This window comes from Atta cephalotes, assembly GCF_000143395.1.
Source record: "Atta cephalotes unplaced genomic scaffold scaffold00003, whole genome shotgun sequence".
NCBI lineage: Eukaryota > Metazoa > Arthropoda > Insecta > Hymenoptera > Formicidae > Atta > Atta cephalotes.
The window spans coordinates 9,352,276-9,375,931 of NW_012130067.1; the positions used below are offsets into that span (position 1 = coordinate 9,352,276).

The following is a 23,656-nucleotide window of genomic DNA, read 5'->3' on the forward strand; positions in this document are numbered from 1 at the left end:
TAATCTGAATTAAAAGCACACAAAAATTCACAGTAACTATTATGAGAGCCATCGAATCACACCGAACGGAGAGATATCTAATTTGTTTGACATGCGCTTTGCGTTCTTCTGGATGTAGAGCTGCGTTCAATAAGCTATAGATATATTTTTGTCTTACAGATTTCCCGATAAAAAATTTTTAAATAAGAATATTCTATAAAAAAATATCTTACAAAGGTAAAAAAAATACGCCAAGTATAGCATAAATGCATTCAAAAGAACGTATGCAACGAAAAAAAATTTATATTTATTTAAAAGTCATAAATAAATACACTGAAAAAATATTTTAATTAAAAAAAATTTTATTTGATCAAAAAAAATAGTTTCTTTAAATACTAGCAATGATAATATTTATTTGACAATATTTATTTAAATCTTGCAATGAAAATTATGTAAATTAAAAGATGATAATATAAAACAGTTTTATAATCCTTGAATATCCTTGAATCCTAGAAAATTCCTTAAAATCCTCGAATTTAATACATCCTGGAAAACTTCTTAAGTCCTGAAATTTAATGCATTTTAGAAAACTACTAAAAATCTTTAGAATTACAAAACTGATCTGGATTTTTGTCATTCTTTCAATCTAAAAAATCGTATTATAAAACGTGTAAAAAGTTAAAAAGTATTTTATTACATATCATAGGTGAGTTTAAAATAAATTGTAATGTCCAATAAGTATTCTATTTACTAATTAGAATCTACATGCAGAATTGTGCAAAACTATGAATCAATTAACACACACACACACACAATTACAAATTACAATTACAATGTAATTCTTTTAATTCAAATTACAATTACAATGTAATTCTTAATTCAATTAGTAATTATATTTTGTAATTATTAATTGCTGAAAACAATTAAATGAAATAATTGCGAAAAGTAATTGTAAACAGATTACAATTATTTAATTGTTAATTGTTAATTGATTAATGAGAGTAAGAGCAATTAATGCCTTATATAGAATATTATTGTATATAAATGTATTCTTTCTAAAAATGGCATTTCATCGATATTATGTTCTTATACATATGAAAAATAATAAAATTTACCTACTAATCATGAAGAGCAGAATTTCAAAATGTATTTTATTCAAAATTTCATTTTTTTTTAGTTAGAAGTACCATAGTATTCAATTGAAAGATATATTATAAGCTACTCTAAAATGTTCAGAAAATATTTTTTCATCGTTAATTTATATATTAAAAAAACAAATATTTTGAAGTGCATTATGTTTTTTAATTAGAGACAAAATGCGTTTATTTAACATTTTTAGCAATTGTTTAGCAATTTTATTTAATATTTCTCATCCTATTGATTGATATATTATCATTTTCTGTGAAGTACATAATTTTTCTCTTCGAAGTTTCTTTCTCGTCTTCTGAAAATTACAAATTTTGAACAAAACACATTTTAAAAGATTGCTCCTCATATCATGAAAAATAATAAAATTTTGCTTAATATAATTGTGAAAGTAATCGTATGCAATTATAATTATAATTATATTTGAATTAAATATAATTGTGACTCAACAATTACTTTAACTGTCCATTATTTCAATTACAATTGCAATATATAATCATAATTACATTAAAATTGCAATTAAAGTAATTAATTACAATTGTAATTAATTACATTTATTAATCAATTATGCCCAATTCTGATATATAATGCAATAGCACATTTGTAAATTTATATCGGTGGAGAAAAAAGATCGCTATCCATGAATTAAAAATTCATTTTTATGTAAAAATGAAAATAAAAGAAATAATTTTCAATAATCTTGATCTTGATAAATATTATAAGTCATGATTCTGGACAATATTTAAAAAGTTTTTAGTCGTCTGTCAGACACTGAGTTGGACATTGAGTAATGCTACTACCGCGCTACTACTAATACTGTAATTTTTAATCTTCATAACTCAAAAAGTATTTAAAGAAAAAATATTTATAGTGTTTTGAAGAGCTCTCAAAAAGCTACATTAAAAAAAAATCAATGTTTAATCTGACCTTGACTTGACCTTGGCGACATTCAAGGTCAAACTATATAATATAATAATATGAGTAAATTGATCTTTTTAAATCCTATAACTTTTATCTAAAACATTTTTCTATAAAACGTATATTTTCCGAGTTCTTTTTTCCATACTCTATATATCCGGTCTACATTCTAATAAAGCCCCTTTTACTCATGTCTCTCGCTTGCATAGTAGCTGCGCGCAACGCGGTTTGCCAAAAAGAAAGGATGATTTCAGTGGGAAATCGCCGCGATGCGTGTCCGAAAGGTGTGCGCGTACCACACACTTTCATTGTTCTTCGATGTTTCGACGGGAATAGATGTAAGTGATTTCGCGTGTGTTTCTATGAGCACTAATTAATATACCTGTTGTCGTCCCAAGCGATCTAAATATTCTGCGTAAGTAAGTATCCGATCTTTTTTCAAAATTATAAATTTTAATTAATTACAAATTTAAATAAGAAAATTCGCGTAGAGCGAAACATACGCATTGTAACAATCAAAGCGATGAAAATATCCGAGGTAAAGTGTTGACAGCGCGAAAAAAAATTTAAATAATATTATAATAGAAATTTTTTAAATATTTTTCCTTCATTTCATGTTTCTATACTTTTGAAAAAAATATTAAAAACTTTTTATTATTTACAATAGTATTTGTATTTTAGGTACATAAGAACAAAAGTTTTTGCTTTGCAATAGTATATGATATATTGTTAAAGAATATTTGAAGAATACTATAATCGAAGATACTATCTAGTAAGTAAAAAACATTAGATCAACATTTGAAATATTAATTTTATTAATTTTATTAACGTAAATTAAATTTTTATCTAATATTTTATAAATTCTAATCGTATAATATTATCTTATAATATAAATATTTCCGAAGAACTTTAAGAAATATTTTAATAATATAAATTCTGAATATTTTGTAACTATAGCACATAATGTTAAAAAAAACATTGCTGAGACGTTGCAATGTTAAATGTTGATGTGTATTTTAATGAAATGATTTTTAGATGAGCCAAAGGCATCAAATGAAGCATATTTTAATACATCATAAAATGAAGTGTAATTTTGTAAATATTTCGTTTACTGTAAATATTTAGTTTTATGTAAAAATTAATTCGCCTAATATTGGAAGTTTATATTCAAAAATGTTGAATCAATGTTCTCGAATATTGAATTGCAATGTTTATAAGATGTTACTTCAACAAACACGAAACGTTTTTATAATGCTTTTTCAATATTGTACAATATTGTAACTCAATGTTTTTAAGATATTGATTCAATATTAACGCAATATTATTTATAACATTATTTTATGAAAATATTATATTATAGAAACCTCCAAATTGCGGTCAAAGGTTATTCATTATGATGTTGTATGCAATATTAAATATAACGTATTTGAAAATGTTATTGAAGATTCTTGCAATAACGTAGTAATGATGTTTTGCTTACTGGGTATAATCGAATATATATAAAATCCTAATACTCTCATATTATTCTGAGTAGCAATATGAGAAGTATTAGGAAAGCGAATTATCCAACCGCTATGCAAATATTTGTTAAATACATCCAAAACAATCAACGAAGCGTAAAAATAGTGACGAGATGAATGGAGTTGGATTTTGTATTACCATACAAGGATGAACAATACAATTTCGCCATAGCAACGTCGTAGAATCTCGCAATTTGATTTATCTGTATAGGTTGCAAGCAGTACCAGTTATACATATGCAGCCAACTGCAGCAATATACTTAGGTCAAGATGCTATCTGTTTAAAAAGTTACTTTTATCTGAAGCTTTAAATTTTTCGATAAATTTTTAGTTTAGTATAAGCCTAGTTTTATTTAGCTATATCTATATATATATATATATAGAAAGTTTATTAATTAAAATAGAGAGAAAGAGAGACGGAGAGAGAGAGGAGGGAGAGAAAGGGAAGAAAGAGAGAAAGAAAGAAAGAGCGAAAAAAGATTCTGTCAGATTAAACATATTTCTAATTAAATAATTCTTTATTGATTTATATTAATAATTTTGTTTTTTAAAAAACTGGTTGTCAAGGATGATAGGTTAACAGATTCATAAATTTATATTGTTTTATTATGTGTTACAATTAACATTAACGAGCTACTTAAAAGATCATCACTTCCTAGTTTCACACAATTCGATTGTTGTTGACGATAAGCAGAATGGAGACTCTTTCATGCTCTGTTTCAGAGCACTCCTTGAGTTCATCAAGTTTCTACAGGATATGCTTTGGAAGATATTTTAATGGCAGGACGTAGACAGATGCACACTTATATAAATCCGTAATGATTGTTGTATGACTCAAAATACAAAAATTTGACCAATATTATCATTATAAAGCACCATGCTCTTTCCGCATCTCATTTTCTATCATTGTCAGTGATTAATTGTAAAAAATTAAAAATTTGTTTTTAATCAAATTCACTGGTTGTAATTATTTTTTTTACCCAACCATAAACAGAATTGTTACATTTGCCATAGGTAATGCAGTTCAGACAGCCGGCGGTTTGGCTATTTAAACTCTTGTCAATTGGTTTTGCATATACCGGTATTAGCGATTGGGATGCGTGCAGTGGACGATTAGAACGCGCCTTGGACGCACTACATAGGGATTCCATTAGAAGAAACAATTTGGATGAAGAAGAGATTGGAACATTGTATCAACGCGAACTACATTCCGTTCCCCTGGAAATGTCTGTCTCCCGTATGGCCGTAAAGGTAATATCTTTTTCAAAAAGTAAGATTTCTCTCTTTTTTTAATTTATTTGATACAGTGAATTTGATAAAGTGAATTTCGTCTCTTCTTTTAAGAATAATATTCCATTTATATTTAATTTTATATTCGAAATTTATATTTAATTACACTTTAACAAAAAATGATGTTTTTTACAAATAATAAGGAGCATATAGCCACGATGGCAGATGTTAAAACGAAAATAATATATTTACTATTATTATATAAGAAAACATAGACGTTTCGGTCAAGATTTGATCATCATCAGTACATACAGACGACAATAAAGAATTACAAACAAGTTTATTAATTAAGAACGCAAAATCGCTAGTCAAAGAAGTGTTAATATAGTATCAAGATGACAAAGAAAGAAATGCATAATATTAAAAAAAATTATCGCAAGTCAATAAAATAATAACAAATTCTTCTTTTCCTTTTCAATCGTTTGTAGTACGCGTTAATTGAATAAGATAAAGTCCAGAGAAAGAAATTTATCAACAAAAATATATATTAAATATATTAAAAAAGGAAAAAAAGAAAAAAATTTTTTATAATAACATATCTGGCGATTAATATGTTCTGTTTATGATTCCTTTTTTATGGAAGCAAAGAATGACTTCGTGTGTGAGAATACGGAATTTCCAGATTCTATTTAAAAATTAAGGAAAATATCTAAAGATGCCTTTTAGACATTTTTAAATATAAGATATTTTAAAATGTCTTTTAAATATCTTATGCAACATAAATGCTATCTGAGAAGGTTATTATTATTATAAATATAAACTTTCAAAAGCCTTGTTTATTTAGAAAATCATTCCTTAGAAGTGTGAATATTGACTACATAAAATATCTACATAAATATTGCTCATAAAACGTTTTTTTACATATGTATAAATGATTATGTAATTATAACAAAATTATATGAATGTCTACCCCAACACGAAATATTGCAGCAATATTTCAATAGTGCGCAATATTAAAAAAATTGTAACAATATTACTGCAATATTGAAATTTTAACATTTTATTGGAAATATTACAACAATATTGCGAATATTGTAATATTGTAATTTTAATATTTTGTTGCGATATAAATAAAATATATTGTTACAATATTATAATTCATTAAATATGTACGCAGTTCCGCCATGATAGGGATACGCCTCTCATAAGAAAACGTCCAAGGCCCCTATTCTGTCTTTACACGCTATCAACAATTATCAGTATCGTTGCGCAGATATTTCATATGGTGAAAAAACTGCGCAACGACACCGATCACTGTCGGTAGACATGTAAAATAGAATAGAGGCTTATAAGGAGCCTTATAAGAAATTAGGATTCGTAATAAGAAAAAGAATTACGCAAATCGAGTTAATGAGTTTCTTGGAGATTCCAATCTTTTTTGGATATGCTTCCTAGGTTGCTGAATATTTTTTGATCATAACTTAATCGTATGTATTTTAGAATACGATGCTAAAAACAATAATAATGCAATTAATAAAACTAGAATAATTATTGAATATTGCATAATGTTATAACAATATATACGCAATATTTTTTTAAATATTGCAGCAATGTTTTATTTTTGCGGACACAGGAATATTGCTACAATATTGTTTTATGAAATATTGCAATCTTTCAAAATAATATTGCTGCAATATTTCATGCTGTTTATGTAAAAATGAATTTTTAGTGAAAATAAAAATAAATATTTTCAAAAATGAAAATAAAAGGAATAATTTTCAATGGCCTTGATCTTAACAAATGTTATCCAGGACATGATTCTGAACAATATATAAGAAGTTTTAATTGTCGATCGAACACTTGCGTAATGCTAATGCCAACGGTACTGTAATTTTCAAGTCTTATAACTCGAAAAATACTTAATGAAAAATAACTTTATTTATACAGTGTTTTAGAAAACTCTTAGCATCAGTGATTAGATTCTGAAATAAAAAATAAGATGTTTTATTTTAAAAAATCGATGTGCCCTTGACTTGACTTTGGCAATGCCACCCAAAATCAAACTGATAAGATCAGTAAATAGATCAGTAAATAGAGCTTTTCAAGCCCTACAACTTTTGTCTGAAACATTTTTTTATAAAACATATATTTTCCGAGTTGTTTAGGGGTCCTTATCGACTTTATTCCCCATTCTGTAAAGATGAGGCATTTAAAACAGATCACCTGATAACTCTCGCTTGTTCTTAACTCGCTTGTTTTTAACAATAGAAGGAAAAGTGCCAAACAAAAGTTGTATCGTTTCAAGGGGAATGTATCTTGATTATATTTTCTTTCTTCTAGGGGGCGCTAAAAAAATATGAAGATCATCTCCATTTTTTAAATGAAATTATATGATTTTTTTTACACAATATAGTTTCTCTAATTATTCTGTATGTAAAAACATTAAAGTAGTTATGTAAAAAAACCAATAATTTACGAGATACTTTATACTTCACATGTTGGCATAAAATATTAAATATCTTGTAAACTATTAATTTTTTGATAATCGTACCTTTATACTTTTATGAACAGAATAATAAGATAAATCAATTGGTGAAAAGGAAACATATATAATTGCTTATTTAAAAAATTATTCATTTGGCTTATATATTTTTTAAAAATAATTATATATGTTTTACACCAATTGATTCATCTTATTATTCTGTTCATAAAAGTATTAAGATGCAAATATCAAAAAATAGTTCACGAAATATTTAATATTTAACATTTATGTCAATATAATATGTCAGAATAAAGTAAAATATCTCGTAAACTATTGGTTTCTTGATATCACTATCTTAATACTTTTATATGCAGAATAATTAAAGGAATCATATTTATATACATAGGTGTGTAAAAAAAATATACAATTTCATTTAAACAAGTAGAGGAGACTTTCATATTTTTTTGATGCCATCACAGTTCATCTAGAAGAAAAAACAATTTGATCAAATACATTCTTCTTGAAACCATTCAGCTTTCATCTGAAACATTTTTTCCTATCATAAAACGATCGAGATATTTCAGATGATCGAGTTTAGATGCTATCGGTATATTTGAGACTCATCAAAAGTTACAAAACAGTACGTAAATCGATTTTTGGAGATCGAATCAGCATGCAATCGAGGAGTAACCATAAGCAATTGTGAATATTAAAGTCTTCCGCCGTTTTCCTATAGATGGCTTTAGCGGTAAGTGGTGGTCGAAATAGATCATAGACGTCATAAAATAAACTTGGGCATCTGTCAACATAACCCCATAGAAACATTAGTCGATTTGTGTCTACATCATAAAGTTATTCTTGATTGAAAATGTCAGTTTACGAGCCAAATTCTCGTCATTTGCGGGAGGTTTTAATTTTTTGCTTCAATATGAAGAAATCTGCGACTGAGACTCATCAATGCTCTCAAATACTTATGGTGAGGCCGCTATTAGTGAAAGAACGTGTCGTGAGTGGTTTCAACGCTTCAAGAATGATGATTTTGACGTCGAAGACCGGCATAGCGGAAGAGAGATTTTCGAAGATGCTGAATTGGAGGCATTACTTGAGCAAGACTCGTGTCAAAATCAAGAAGAATTGGCACAATCATTGGGAGTGACTCAACAAGCCATTTCAAAACGCCTCAAAGCCCTGGGAATGATTCAGAAGTAAGGAAATTGGGTGCCGTACGAATTGAAGCCGAGAGATGTTGAACGGCGTTTGTTTGCTTGTGAACAGCTGCTTGAAAGGCAAAGACGGAAGGGATTTCTGCATCGCATTGTGACTGGAGATGAAAAATGGGTTCGTTACGATAATCCCAAGCGCAAAAAATCATGGGGAATTGGCCATGCTTCCACGTCGACGGCTAAACCGAATATTCACGGCTCCAAGGTCATGCTCTGTATTTGGTGGGACCAGCTCGGCGTAGTGTATTATGAACTGTTAAAACCGACTGAAACAATCACAGGCGATCGGTATCGAACGCAATTGATGCGTTTGAGCCGAGTATTGAAAGACAAACAGCCGCAATACAACGAGAGACACGATAAAGTGATTTTGCAGCAATGCCCCATGTTGCGAAAGTGGTCAAGACATACTTGGAAACGTTGAAATGGGAAGTCCTACCCCACCCGCCGTATTCTCCAGACGTTGCTCCCTCTGACTATCACTTGTTTCGATCAATGGCACATGGCCTGGCTGACCAGCACTTCCAGTCTTATGAAGAAGTAAAAAATTGGATCGATTTGTGGATAGCCTCAAAAGATGACCAGTTTTTTCGACGCGGGATTCGTACGCTACTTGAAAGATGGGAGAAAGTAGTGACCAGCGATGGACAATACTTTGAATCATGAATGTATAACCAGTTTTTTACAATAAAGCCTCGAATTTCGGAAAAAAAACGACGGAAGCAAAGTTGTACACTTAATATGTCATATGTCAATCATACCAGAAGAACTTCAGCAGAAATTCAACATATTGCAAACTTATCAGCAAATCATTGCGCAGCAGTTGCGTTCTGCTGAACGCACCCATTTTATTTGTCCATAAAACCTCATTAGATGTATTATTCATAGATGTCTATATTAAATCTCATATGTATCAATTACAGATATTTTATAGGCCTCTGAAAGATGATTAATAAACACATAGACATATATATAAAGATACAGACTTATTTATAGAATGTGTGGCTGTAACAGACGTTATATCGTTATATAAATCCTTTTCAACAAGATACAAGAAAATGTTAGTGAGGGAACCGAACATGTATGTTGGCTATCTTCATCCTGGCAAGTATAAGAGAGCATACTCTGACAGTTACAGTTCTTTCAGAGATTTGGAAAGCAATTCCAAAAGAAAGGTTGTAAGATATGAGGAACTTAATTTTTACATATGGTTCTTATAGCAGTCCCCCTAATAGCAAATCTCCAAGGGATGTTCCAAAGAACATTCAGAGAATATCGTTGTCTTAATAACGTTCGCCAGAACATACGCCCTTCGAATAATGGTATTGTGTATTATTAGGATCGTGGCATTTTCTTTTTATGAGAAACTGTGTTCATTTCGTGATAATGTATCGCGCCATAATGTATCCTTAATAAATGTCTAATAAACGTCCATCATGGATTTGTGGATCATCCATTATGGAGTTAATGGATCTATAATGGATATCTAATAATTAACTTCCAATGTGAAGAAAGATGGCTGTAGATGGCTGTAAAGATCATATAGATGTCTAATGGATGATATGTCCTATGAAGGATATTAAATATGTATTTCATTTATCAGTTGATAATTACAATACAATAAACATTAGGAGAGGTGGCACTTTCATTAGATTGTCTTCTCTACTTGAAATCTGAATCACTGTTGCTCGTCTCCTTTTCTTTGCATACCAAGCGATTCTAGCGATCTTAAGGCCTTGCAAAAAATATTAGATCTTTATACGTTCAGATAAACCCTCAATTACATGATTTAATCCTCAACTACATGAATGGATCATTTGGACTCAGGTGAAAATTTTAATCGGCTGTTATTATTACGGTTAATATTGCAGAGTTGAAGTGACAGGATAAAAAAATTTAAAACCTTCTCTGTCGATCATGCAGTTGTTTCATTGTTGTCTTCGTTAATTGTGATGCAATAAAAATTTAGTTAACTTGGACCCGTCAAATGTAAATTCGACAAATTTTTATCGAAAGTGAAAATTCGTTTTTAGTAGTGCCTATTTATTAGTGCTGTATTGTCTCTTTTTATAATTAAAACATTCATTGTCAAAAAAGTAGTTTTGCGAGATGTCTTAGTGAAATGATTGCTCTATTTTCTAGGAGTTATAAAATATATTAGGTATACAACTTTGCTTCCGCCGTTTTTTTTCCGAAATTCGAGGCTTTATTGTAAAAAACTGGTTATACATTTATGATTCAAAGTATTGTCCATCGCTGGCCACTACTTTCTCCCATCTTCCGAGTAACGTACGAATCCGCGTCGAAAAAACTGGTCATCTTTTGAGGCTATCCACGAATCGATCCAATTTTTTACTTCTTCATAAGACCGGAAGTGCTGGTCAGCCAGGCCGTGTGCCATTGATCGAAACAAGTGATAGTCAGAGGGAGCAACGTCTGGCGGGTGGGGTAGGACTTCCCATTTCAACGTTTCCAAGTATGTCTTGATCACTTTCGGCAACATGGGGTCGAGCATTGTCATGCTGCAAAATCACTTTATCGTGTCTCTCGTTGTATTGCGGCCGTTTGTCTTTCAATGCTCGGCTCAAACGCATCAATTGCGTTCGATACCGATCGCCTGTGATTGTTTCAGTCGGTTTTAACAGTTCATAATACACTACGCCAAGCTGGTCCCACCAAATACAGAGCATGACCTTGGACGTCAAAATCACCGTTCTTGAAGCGTTGAAATCACTCACGACATGTCTTCTTTCACTAATAGCGGCCTCACCATAAGTATTTGAGAGCCGCAGATTTCTTCATATTGAAGCAAAAAATTAAAACCTCCCGCAAATGACAGGAATTTGGCTCGTAAACTGACATTTTCAATCGAGAATAACTTTATGATGCAGACACAAATCGACTAATGTTTCTATGGGGTTATGTTGACAGATGCCCAAGTTTATTGTATGACGTCTATGATCTATTTATTTCGACCACCACTTACCGCTAAAGCCATCTATAGGAAAACGGCGGAAGCAAAGTTGTACACTTAATAAGTAAGTAATGTCAAAATCATTATATATTTAATATAAAATATTTTCATTGCATTTTTTTTCTTTTTTGAAGAAGAAAATAACCGATATACCTCCAATATCATTTTTCTGAGTATGTATAAAAATGCCCCCATTTCAGCCGCGCAAATAATTATACTTTTTAAAATGAATTAATATAATGTATTTTTTTTTAAAGTTCGTGTTTTCCTTTTTTCAAAACACTACTTATTTTTATCTGTATCTTTTTTTATCATAAAGATATGATTTTTTGAAAAAAAAACTGATTATTGAGTCTTTTCACAAATTGTTCTTTAATATTTTTTTTGGCAAAAATTTTTAATTATTATTAAAATCCAACAACGAAATATAAAAGACTAATAAGAGTAAAAAAAACTTAATAAAACTCCATTATTAGTTTAACATATAAGTATAATTAAAGATAGAAATAAATCAAAATGTAGAAAATACAAAAATTAAAACGCTAGAATATAATTACATACATGTTTCGATTTTATATTTAAGTCATCTTCAAATGTACAAAAAAATTTATTTCCCGGCGCAGTATAATACATTATTCAAAAATTAAGATTGTTTCGTTGCATAATTAGATGAGAGTTAAAATAGAGAAAACGGAAAATTACTTATCAAGCGATTGGTTGACCGATTGCGAAAATTTCTCATTATTTTAGAGAGAACATAAAGAAGCATAGAAACGTTATAAGTTATCAAATCTAAAATTTTTTATTTAGAACAAGTATAATACGTTTCTCTAGTAAAAACTCACCTCATAGTCCGATAATTGAGAAAAATTATATTAGTATTATAAAAAAACGTCAAGTTTCATTGCTTTGTTAAAAGCGATGAAAAAATTAATATCACATTATAAGCGTGTAACATCCAATATATAAAATAAAATAAAAATCAGCGAATAGCGTCTAACATTCTCGACGGATTCGACTGTACTGCGATAAATCTTGGCAATGCAAAGTCAAACATTGTTTATTATCGAAATGTATGATTTATGAAGACCTTCTGTATCCGTCTGTAGATTAAGACTGTTACTCTGTTTTTTTAATGTTAAGCATCTTTGAGACAAGGCGCTTATTATAAATTGGTTCTTCACCCAAGATTTGAATATTATTCCAATCAAAATCACCCAATTGCGATCAATGATCCGTTATTACCGATTTAGAGCTGTGTTCCAACGTATATGATTTCGATGTTCTGAAATCCGAGTTTTCAGCTTTATCCCCGTTTGTCCCACATAAAATGCGTCACAGTCATTGTAGTTTATCTTATAAACAACATTAGACTTCAAGAAAGAGTTCAAAGGATCTTTATGTACTTTGATAAATTTCTTTAATTTATTTGTATAACTATAATAAAAACCTTGATATCATTTATTGAATTGTTTGAAATTTTTCTATTAAAATCGGTACATAGACAGTGAATCAAGATGAATTAATAGATTCTTTATTATTCTCTAAATTATTAGTTCTAGATATCTTTTTCCGAGTAATGTTCTTGATTTTATTATTAATGGTATCAAAAATGAACTTAAGCGGAAAATCATTTTCTATCAAAATGTTTATGATAAGAGTAATATTTTTTGCATGGAAAACAGAATCCATCAACAATAGAACTCTGTCCTCTAAACTAGAAATTATGCCTTTTTTTTGTCATATCAGTTAGAGAAAAAAATTTTTTAATCTATCTGTGAAAAATGTGAGTTTATGATCAATCAAACATCAAATGATTGTCTTTAATGATAATAGAAATAAACTCTCATCTATGCAACGAAACAGTCGCTTTCTTAATTTTTGAATAATACTGTATTATACTGCGCTGGGAAATAAAATTTTTTGTATATTTGAAGAGGACTTAAATGTAAGATCGAAAGATGTATGTAATTGTATTCTAGCGTTTTAACTTTTGTACTTTTTATAGTTTGATTTATTATTTCTATCTTTAATTATACTTATGTTAAACTAATAATGGAGTTTTATTAAGTTTTTTTGCCTTTAATAGCCTTTTATATCTCGTTGTTGGATTTTAAACATTAAGAGTCCTGTTACTTCAAGTTTTTTATTATTAAAATCTTTATATATTTTGATATTTCTATTTTATACATTCTAGCATTTCATTAAAAAAAAGAAATATTTTCCATTGAGATTTATGATAATTATAGAGCCGTCATCAAAAATGCAATCAAAAATGCCATGGGTGACTTGAACCCAGATAAATTAAGATCCTAAAACGAGACATGTAGTTGAGTAAATATGATAGACTTTAAATATTTTAAAGTATTTTAAAGATCTAATATTATCTAATATTTTAAAAGTTATTCGAAAATTTTTTCAAAATTTTCAACATATTCAAGATTTTCCGAAGTTTTTTAGTTTTGAAATATTAATATTTAAAAAAATTCAATATTTTTATCGTATATAAGGTTATTAGATGTGTTTCTGTCGCTATTTGCAAAAAAATTATATAATTGAGCGAATAACAAGAAAGTCATGCACATGGCCTTAGTCTATTTCGTAGCTTTCAGAAAATACGAAGGAGATCAGAGGTTACTGGGCACGAGTGGAACAATGCGTGTACGATCCAGATCACAATTTTCTGAGGACGCGCATTGTATTCAACGATCTGTCAGTGTCAGGAATAGTGTCCCTAATACCGCGAAATCATCATGCCCTAATTTCCGCTGAATCCTGCAAAATGACACTGCGACTGAGGCGCGCGGGAATAGACTTTCTCACCAATCCGATCACCCGGGGACGCGGTCAGATGCGTATACGTACAGAGTCCAGTTTTCTAGAACCCAGATTTGCATCGATCTATGCTTATGACTGCCGTACTACACGCATCGATAAGCAAATCAAACGGCAGGATAAATGGCCACCGTATCACTTAATTAATAAGGTAGGCTACATATTGGAAAAATTATCTTTTCTAAAAATAGATGTCATGTGTACGCATACATCAAAAAATATATTATAAAAATATTAATTTACTATCTTACTAATTTAATAAATATTTTACCTCAGCTAATGCTAAATATTCATAGAAAGTTCGATTCATATTCTCAATGTGCCGAATATTCCGGCACAATGTGAAAGAATGGTCGCAGAATATACAAATGTCGATGAAATATTCAGAATATTGTATGAATATATATTTTCGTATATATCACGAAAATTGCGAGCGAGCGAGAGAGCAGTACACAACATTGGAGAGGAGCATTTACTGATTAACAAAAATCATCTGGGAGAGAATATAAGGAGTGCAACATTTTACCAAAATTTCATTGTAAAGTAATCGGAGTAATTCTTTGCACAAGAGCAAACTACTTTTAATTAGTCTTTATTTCTCTTTTACTTTATTATTTAATTCTTAAATTCATCTCTTTTTAATTACACTTATCTTATTAGACACTTTTTTATTTTATTTTACAAGAATTGTTTCTTTTATTTTTGTATGACATAGGATTTTTTGCAATTTTTTTCCAACCTATTATACTTTAAGAATAAATCGCTTTTCTAAGATTATTATCTTTTATGCAAATACTTTGGAATGTTTTTGGGGAATTTTAGGAACTTTTTATAAATATTTCAGGAATATTTAACTTTAGCTGAAACTGATTAATACGTATGCATCTTTATCAATACTTTAAAATCTATAAATAATAATCTTTTTTTAAAATAATTTTTTCTCATACAATATATCAATGTCGTTCCAATTAAAATTGTGTCCACTATTCATTTTATGTTCAGTCAAAGTTGGGCATAATTAATTAATAAATGTAATTAATTACAATTGTAATTACTTTAATTACAATTTCGATGTAATTACAATTATGTTGCAATTGTAATTATTGTAATTACAATTAAAATAATTACAATTAAAGTAATTGTTGAGTCGCAATTATATTTAATTCAGTTACAATTATAATTGTAATTGCACGATTACTTTCACTCAATTGTTAGGCAAAATTTTATTATTTTTCATTTCATATGTATTATTTGATAAATTTTATTATTTTTCATATGCACATAACAATATCGAGATACTTCTTTTTATAAAAGGATACATTTATACAATATTCTATAAAGCATTAATTGCTCTTATTCTAATTACAATTACAGTTAATTAATTAACAATTAATAATTAAATAATTGTTTGTTTACAATTATTTTTCGCAATTACTTCATTTAATTATTTCCAGTTCTAATTAATAATTACGAAATATAATTACTAATTGAATTAAGAATTACATTGTAATTGTAATTTGTAATTGTTAATTGAATTACAGTTTTGTACAACTCTGTGTTCAGTTATAACTGGTTACTAGATATTTTTATTGATGCAGTTATGATGTCCATAAATACTTTTGTTAAATATTTTTTGTTTATTACAGGTAACACCAACATTGTCATTATCTCTGAATGATAAGTATGATGCGGCGGAACCGAGGCAATTAGCGGGCAACGCCGAAGAAATAGATATTGTCATACCGAACGAAAGTCAACGTTTGCGTTACTCGCACGTCCCTGAGATGAATTTCGGTGTATGGAAGAAGAATTCTTGGATCACCAAATTATCATCACGTCAGAAACGTTCAATGGCACGGTACGCGCGTGCTACGTTTGTATTTACACCGTGGAACTTCACGGATACTCTGATAAATAAACGTAAATCAACAGAGAAACCTGTAAATTTTACTAAAATTAATTTAACCGATGATTTCCGGAATAAGGATCCATCACAACATGTATTGCGAGATCTCGTAGTAAACGACAATTTTGACAATCTGTTCTCTTTAGACTTGAAAGATCCAAACAGAATGAATTGGCAATCTAAGGAGTATATCACAAAAGAAATGGAAGAAATATTTTTGCAGGGTGCTAGTCAAGCATTGACCAGATACATCGAACGTCAATTGCATCCGGCAATCAAAGAAACATTAATGTTGTCCATGGGTTATACCATCAGTTATGGATAAATGTGAATATTCGATACAGCAATATTGTAATTATCTATACTTAAATAATAAATATGTCAAAAACCGTTAAATATTAAATAAAAGTTGAATCGTCTTCACTTTTTATTATCATAGAAATTAATTTTACTGTACAGGCATACCTAACAATAATTTGTCAGATTATTCAACAATTCATATATTGTGTTGATTAAAATTTTTATTTTATTTGTTTTATTTATAGCTCCACATTTTATATTTTATTGTTTAATCTTGTCTTAATCATCTTGTCTTTCATTACTTAAACGCTTTTCACATAAAAATTGACGTAAATCATTTATATCAGTGTTGGGATTTATTTGTACATTTTGGCCAACTTTTAGCTTCCTGTCAATCAATATTTAGGCTGCGCGCAGATTGGTGAAATAAAGGAACTAAGCTTCTCGCGCGCGCGGTCGAAATGTACAAATAAATCCTAGCACTGATTTATATAAATCATTTTTAATTATAATAATAAATAGAATTCGTAAATGTATACAAAAGCATTTCATTCATTTTGTAATTATGTATTCTTTAAAGATAATAGTTATCTCGGTAAAAAAAATGCATGAATGTGTATAAATATATATAAACATACATAAATATTTATAAATACGTATAATCATACATGAAATACGTCCATACATGACGTCCACACATCTATCTTTCTTTTATAAAATTACTTTGTAGTCTAATAGAAATAATAATAGTAATGTGAAAATATTAAAAATAATTAATTTTTAATTATTTTTCACACTATTTGTTTTGAAAAAAAATCAAATTTGAAGAAATATAAAAAATTGCCTATGTATAATTATGTATATAAAATTGTGCATGAATAATTTTTTTTACATTTTTCCAAACTATTTTTTCCAATTGTTTTTTTTCTAAAACGAACAATGCGAAAATTAATTCCTTTTAATTATTTTTTATATTTTCACATTACTGTTATTATTTCTATTACATCAAAAAATAATTTTACAAAAGAAAGAGGGATATATGAACATGCATGGACATATTTTATACATAATTATATATGTTTATGAATATTTATGTATGTTTATACATATTTATACATAATCGTGCATGAAAAATTGTTAATTACGATAAATATTAATATAATTGTAAATGTTCATCGATATGATAAAAATATTGAGAAATATATATATAATATAGTATAGTAATTGTATAATTAAATACAACATATATATATATATATATATATATATATATATATATATATAAAGAAAATGTAGTGATATTTATGTGATCGTAAAAAAAATATCTGTTTCTTGTATTAATTATTGGATTGTCCGGAAAGTTCGTGCCGATTTTTGGTAGGTGGTAAGGACAGGTCTGAATATATTAGAACGAAAACAAATGACATGCGTACATTGATAAAAGATGATATTTCAGGGCATACTTGGAAAAAAATTTGGTTGCGATACGTTAATTTTTGTCAGTTTTATACGCCTTTGAATATGGAAGAAAACAAAGTATATTTTAGGCATTTCTTTTACCAGAAAGGCAAACAAGATATGCGCTGTTTATGGCGAAGGTGCTGTAGCTGAAAGAATTGTGCGGAAGTGGTTTGGTTTAAAGCTGGTTTGCTAGGTTTAAAGCTGGTGATTTCAATCTTGAAGATCAAGAACGCCCAGGTAGGCCCTCCATCACAGATGAAGATTAAAACACTGATTGAGAATAACCCACGCTATACGACATGTAAATTAGCAAAAATGTTAAATATATCAAAATCCACCATCCACGAGCATTTTGTGAAGCTTGGCTACATAAACCGTTTTGATGTATCCCCACGATTTAACGAAGAAAAATCTGATGGATCGCATTTCCATTTACGACTCGCTCTATAAACGCAACGAGGAGACACCATTTTTGAAGCAAGTAGTGACGGGGGATAAAAAATGGATCATTTACAATAATGTTGAGCGAAAAAGATCTTGGGGAAAGCGGAATGGACCACCTTTAGTCACCCCAAAAGCCGGTCTTCATCCAAAGAAGGTCATGCTCTGTGTCTGGTGGGATTGGAAAGGGATCCTGTATTATGAGCTTTTACCAAACATCGAGACGATAAATTCAGAGAAGTTGTTCCCAATTAGACAAATTGAAGACAGCAATTGAACAAAAACGTCCAGAAATAGAGATGCGCGGCCTCATGTCTTTGATAATTCAACAAAAGTTGTTAGAGCTCGGTTGGAATGTTCTACCCCATCTACCATATTCACCAGACTCTCTGATTTCTACCTTTCGATTATTATAAAATTCCCTTCATGGAAAAAGCTTTAACTCTTTGGTCGAGGTAAAAAATCACTTAGAAAAGTTTTTCGCTGAAAAACCTGAGAGAAGGATGAAATTTTCAAGTTGCCTGAAAGATGGAGAAAGGTTGTAGAACAGAATGGCACCTATATAATTTAATAAATGTATACTAAAATTTAAATCTTCTGCATTTCAATTATCCTTCAAAATCGGCACGAACTTTCCAAATACTCCATATGATTTTCTAAACTGTCAATCTTCATATGATAGAAAAAAAATCTAATTTTTGGCTGTTCTTGTTTTTTTAGTAAACGAGAATAAATTATAATAAAACAGATAGAAATTAATTAATTTCGAATTTGCGCTTCTAATTTTTCAAATCTATTTGAATCCATGAATACATTTAAATTCAACATGATGAATAATTCTTTCCTATTTTAGGACTCCTACACGAGCTATTTTTTATTTTATAGCATAGATATTTATAATATTATATTTATAATATAATATTATATTTAACATTAGATGCTGACTCCCCTGTATACCATATATGCTGTATACCATAAAAATTGAATTTCAAAACCTATGTATTACTATGATAGAAATACAAGGAAATTCTCATCCCATAGATGAATTTAGACTTCTACTGCGCATCAACTTGATGACGTCACATTCGAGCAGCTTTGATACTTTTTAGAGTGCTTCGCTTCAATATATGGCTGCTCGTTGCTACAAGCGTGACTGCTTGACATTGCATTCAGCGGACTCAATAGTTCAGTGAACGCTCAATGCTATTGATGTATTCTTCTAGATCTAAAATTCTGATTGGATGATTTAGAAGAATATATCAATAATAGTTGAGTCCGTTTTAATGCAACCATTATTGTAGATATTTGATAGTGAGTCTTAAGAAAACGTTTATATTGGCCATAGCCATAAGCCGTATGCTGTAATCTGTAAAAATTAACCAATCAATTTCGAGTATTTCCTTCTTACTATCGAATGAGAGGGAAATATTTGACTGTGATTAATCAATTCTTACAGATTACAGCATACAGCATACGGTTATGACCAATAAACGTTCCCTAACAGACTCACTATCAATAACAATATTCACAACAATAGTTGCATTAAGCGGACTCAAACTTATTGGTGTATTCTCAGGTATACAGTTACAACTAATATAAACGCTCTCTTATTTGATAGTCCGTAACCACTTCATTTTGTTCAGGAATTATTTTTGAACAGATTTACTAACAGGCCTGAATAAGTTTACACAAGCACCGAATCTATTGAGACGTATCTGGGGTCCTATTCTTGAAAAGTAACGTATACGAAAGTCTAGAGAAATACTACAGTATATGTTATGTGTAATCACCGAGATACTATTAAAAACCGACATCCTTACGAGAATTCCTTGTGAATATTAAAGTGATTAAGAGTTAAAAATTGATACAATAATATTGTACTAATTTTATAATTTATTAGTTTAGTAGAGGTAATTATGCATTTATAACTCAATAATACTCGATTTTTCTTTAAAATTATGATTTCGTATTATCGTCAAAATTATCAACAAAGGTGATAATCACAAAGAAACAATTGTAATTTTTCTGCAAATATATTGATAGAATATTATAGCTTTACGAATATATTTATTTATGTAACAAAAATTGAAACATTTATGTAATACAAAATCATGAATTTAATAATATATGAGTCAAATATTTATGTTAATAATAATAAATTTGTATCAATTGTCGATAATATCAGCGTTTCTTCAATTACCTCCGGACTCTTTTTATACCGCCGAAAATTTGTCCAGGATTGACAGTTTTTAATAGTATATCTCGTCGATGGTATAATATAGTATAATATAATATTTCCTTAGTTTTTCGATACGTTTCTTTTCAAGAATAGTTCTGGTGCTTAAGGGTGCCGTACATGGAATCGGAACAAAGGAACGGATTTTTTACTAGAAAATTTGAGGTAACTATAATTCCATTTAAGGGAGCATTTATATTGGCCGTAACCATATGCTATATGCCGTAATTTGTAAAAATTATCTTCCAATCACCTTTGAGTATTCCCTTTTTACAATAAAATGGGAGGAGAATACTCGACTGTGATTAGTCAATTCTTACAGAGTACCGCATACTGTTATAATACAAACGCTCCCTAAAGTCTACAATGACTGTAACGTAAAACCATAAATAAATTGCAACACGCAAAACGCAACGCTTGTCGAGATATATTGCACATACTTGAAATAAAACGAAGAAATGAAGAAATTGTTATATAATTGTTAAGGAAATAATTAACAATTAGAAAAATTGTTCATTTAAGCAACAGAACACTATTAATAACAATTATAATTGATAATATTCTTGAGGAAAATATTCCACGGGTACTTTCTATATAAAGATTATTGCGTTTTGCGGGTTTTCTCCGTGTCCATTTTTGAAATGCCAACGTTTCATGAACTTTGCAATCCACTTCATTAGGGCAAGGAACAGCCTGATACAATGATGCGCTGTCGTGTGAATTATTCCTACGACAGTGCATCACTGGCCTGAGTTGTTCCTTTTATATTATACCAGTGCTGCCATACATGCCCCGCACTCACGCATGCGCGCAGTTCAAAGCGCCAGTAGAGTAATCCGTTCGTGAAACTGGCGTCCTTAGTCGCCCAAAAAAGAAATAAATATATAGAAATTAGACATATCTCTTATTGTGGGATATTGATTTCTACATCAATACTATTTACATTATCTATATGAGAAGCTGATTCAGCATGCCTTGATAAATAATGTCGACAACATTTAAGCGAAATATTACACCAAGCTTTATTGTCATTCTCTGCCAACTAACCTTTAAAGATATTTTCGTTCTAACCAAGATCTTCTAAATTTTTGGATACATACCTTTTTGGGGCCTTTTTCCTGACTCCATTGCGATTCATTTTCTAACCTAAAATATTTTACCTCATTTCTATTTTTCTCTTAGGATTCTTCACACCTCCTGTTGTCCGATTTGGTCTTCAGATTTCGCGGTCCATACAGTATCATATTGTTACTTTAACCTAATAGCTATAGCACGCTAAGTTGTAAACAATGCGCAAGTGCGACATGCCTGGCATCACTGTATTATGCTACTTGTTGGAGTGGCGGGGAGGAAGGAAGAAGAGAATTGTGAGTGAAGGGGAAAGTGAGGGAAATTGGTCGATCTTCAATAAGAGAGAATGGTTTTCCATACTTTATTTGTGTTATAGTCATTACCTCTATAGTCATTAGATTGTTAAGGTATTTTTTGTATCTCTATGGCTTCTTTATACTGTGAAAGTATGATAATGTTGGCTATTGTAGTCATTTTGTCAAACTGTATTTGATGTCCTGTTTCAATGTTGTGTTCTGATAATGCGTGGCGTATTTTAGCCTGACATTATGTTGGTGTTCTTTTATCTGTAGATTAACTATTCTCTCGGTTTCTCCAATGTATACTTGTCCGTAGGAACAAGGTTTTATATACTCTTGCTGAGTGGAAGTCTTTAGGATTTGTAAGATTTGTCCTATTTTTTTGGGTTTGAAGATAGTTTGGATTGTGTTTGTTTAATATCCTGCCAATCCGATCTGTTGTTCCTTTGACATAAGTTCTTATCTCTAAGAAAGCTGATGGTACCACAGTACAGGCGTCATCAAAATCTGGACAAATCGAATAATTTCTTTAAACAAAATATTTTTAATGAAAAATTAAATATTACAAAAAATCCTTTTACATGACACTTGGGGGATCCCTGTAAAGCACAATTATTCGATATATCCCCCATTAGATTGAATCATTTGAATGACAGTTTCTATTCTTTGAAACGTTCGCTGTAATGTATCGCTGTCCATGCCGACGAATGCTGCCTCAATAGCGATCTTTAATGACGTCACATTAGGATATCTTGTTTGCGATCTTTTCAACTATGCTCACGTAGTAGTCCAAGGAATTTAAATCTGGAAGGCCAGAATGGGAGACAAGCAACTCGGTTTGTCCTGGCAGCCTCAGAGAGCATCTGTCGTATCTTTAATGTCGAATTGTATCGAAAGTCCTCCTCGACAATTCGACGCATTGTTGGCTCGCTTGCACCAATAATCGATGCTAATTTTCGCAACGATTGCCCTGGATCATTCGAAATCAGCGCTTAAGCCCTTTCAACGACTCCGACTGCGGGGGTCCTCGTGTTCTTTCGAACGACTTCCTCACTGGCAGACTGGAATCTTCGTTGGACTGTTCTAAAGCCGTATATGTCCACAACGTCATAAACGGTTAATTTCGAATATCCAAAGAATCGAATTATTTCCATTGCTGAGCATCCAGCGCGAAGGCCTTCGATGATTGCGGCTCTTCGATTATACTCCGCACTTGGTTTCAACATAGCGGCCATTTTGGCCAATATGTCTGTTTACTAAGCATCAAACTTTCTCGAACACCAACAATCTCTGGCGGAGGCACAATATAGCGGAAAATTTAAATTGAAATTTGTCCGGATTTTGGTGACGCACCCTGTATAAATACGTACAGTATGGATACTGAACATTTTATGTGGTCCCCAATTTTTAATACGTCGATTTCTAATCAAGAATGTGACTGCCTTCAGCAAATTGAAATTGCAGATTATGTTAGGTTAGGTTAGGTTAGATTAGGTTAGGTTAGCTGGATCTCCAGTTAGCTCCTAGCAGAATCTCCTTCTCATAAAATATAATTAACTCTTTCGCTTATAATATTGTGTGAGACTCATGATAAGGAAATCGGTATTGTATACTCAAACATGAGTATCACGGATG

General features: G+C 30.1%; 1 protein-coding gene across 1 annotated transcript; it reads left to right on the plus strand.

Moving 5' to 3' along the window:
* Positions 1 to 4,580: 4,580 nt before the first annotated feature.
* On the plus strand, positions 4,581 to 16,538 carry LOC105625655. Its single transcript, XM_012206978.1, has 3 exons — positions 4,581 to 4,814; positions 14,078 to 14,458; positions 15,954 to 16,538. The coding sequence occupies exons 1-3, from the start codon at positions 4,581 to 4,583 to the stop codon at positions 16,536 to 16,538; spliced, it is 1,200 nt and encodes a 399-aa protein (XP_012062368.1).
* Positions 16,539 to 23,656: the final 7,118 nt, after the last annotated feature.

Excerpts from the sequence above, each read along its gene's own strand:
- LOC105625655 (XM_012206978.1), top strand. The coding sequence starts at position 4,581 with ATGCAGTTCAGACAGCCGGCGGTTTGGCTATTTAAACTCTTGTCAATT. Across the intron at positions 4,815-14,077 it reads TCTCCCGTATGGCCGTAAAG|CTTTCAGAAAATACGAAGGA; the intron begins GTAATATCTTTT and ends TCTATTTCGTAG. Across the intron at positions 14,459-15,953 it reads CGTATCACTTAATTAATAAG|GTAACACCAACATTGTCATT; the intron begins GTAGGCTACATA and ends TGTTTATTACAG.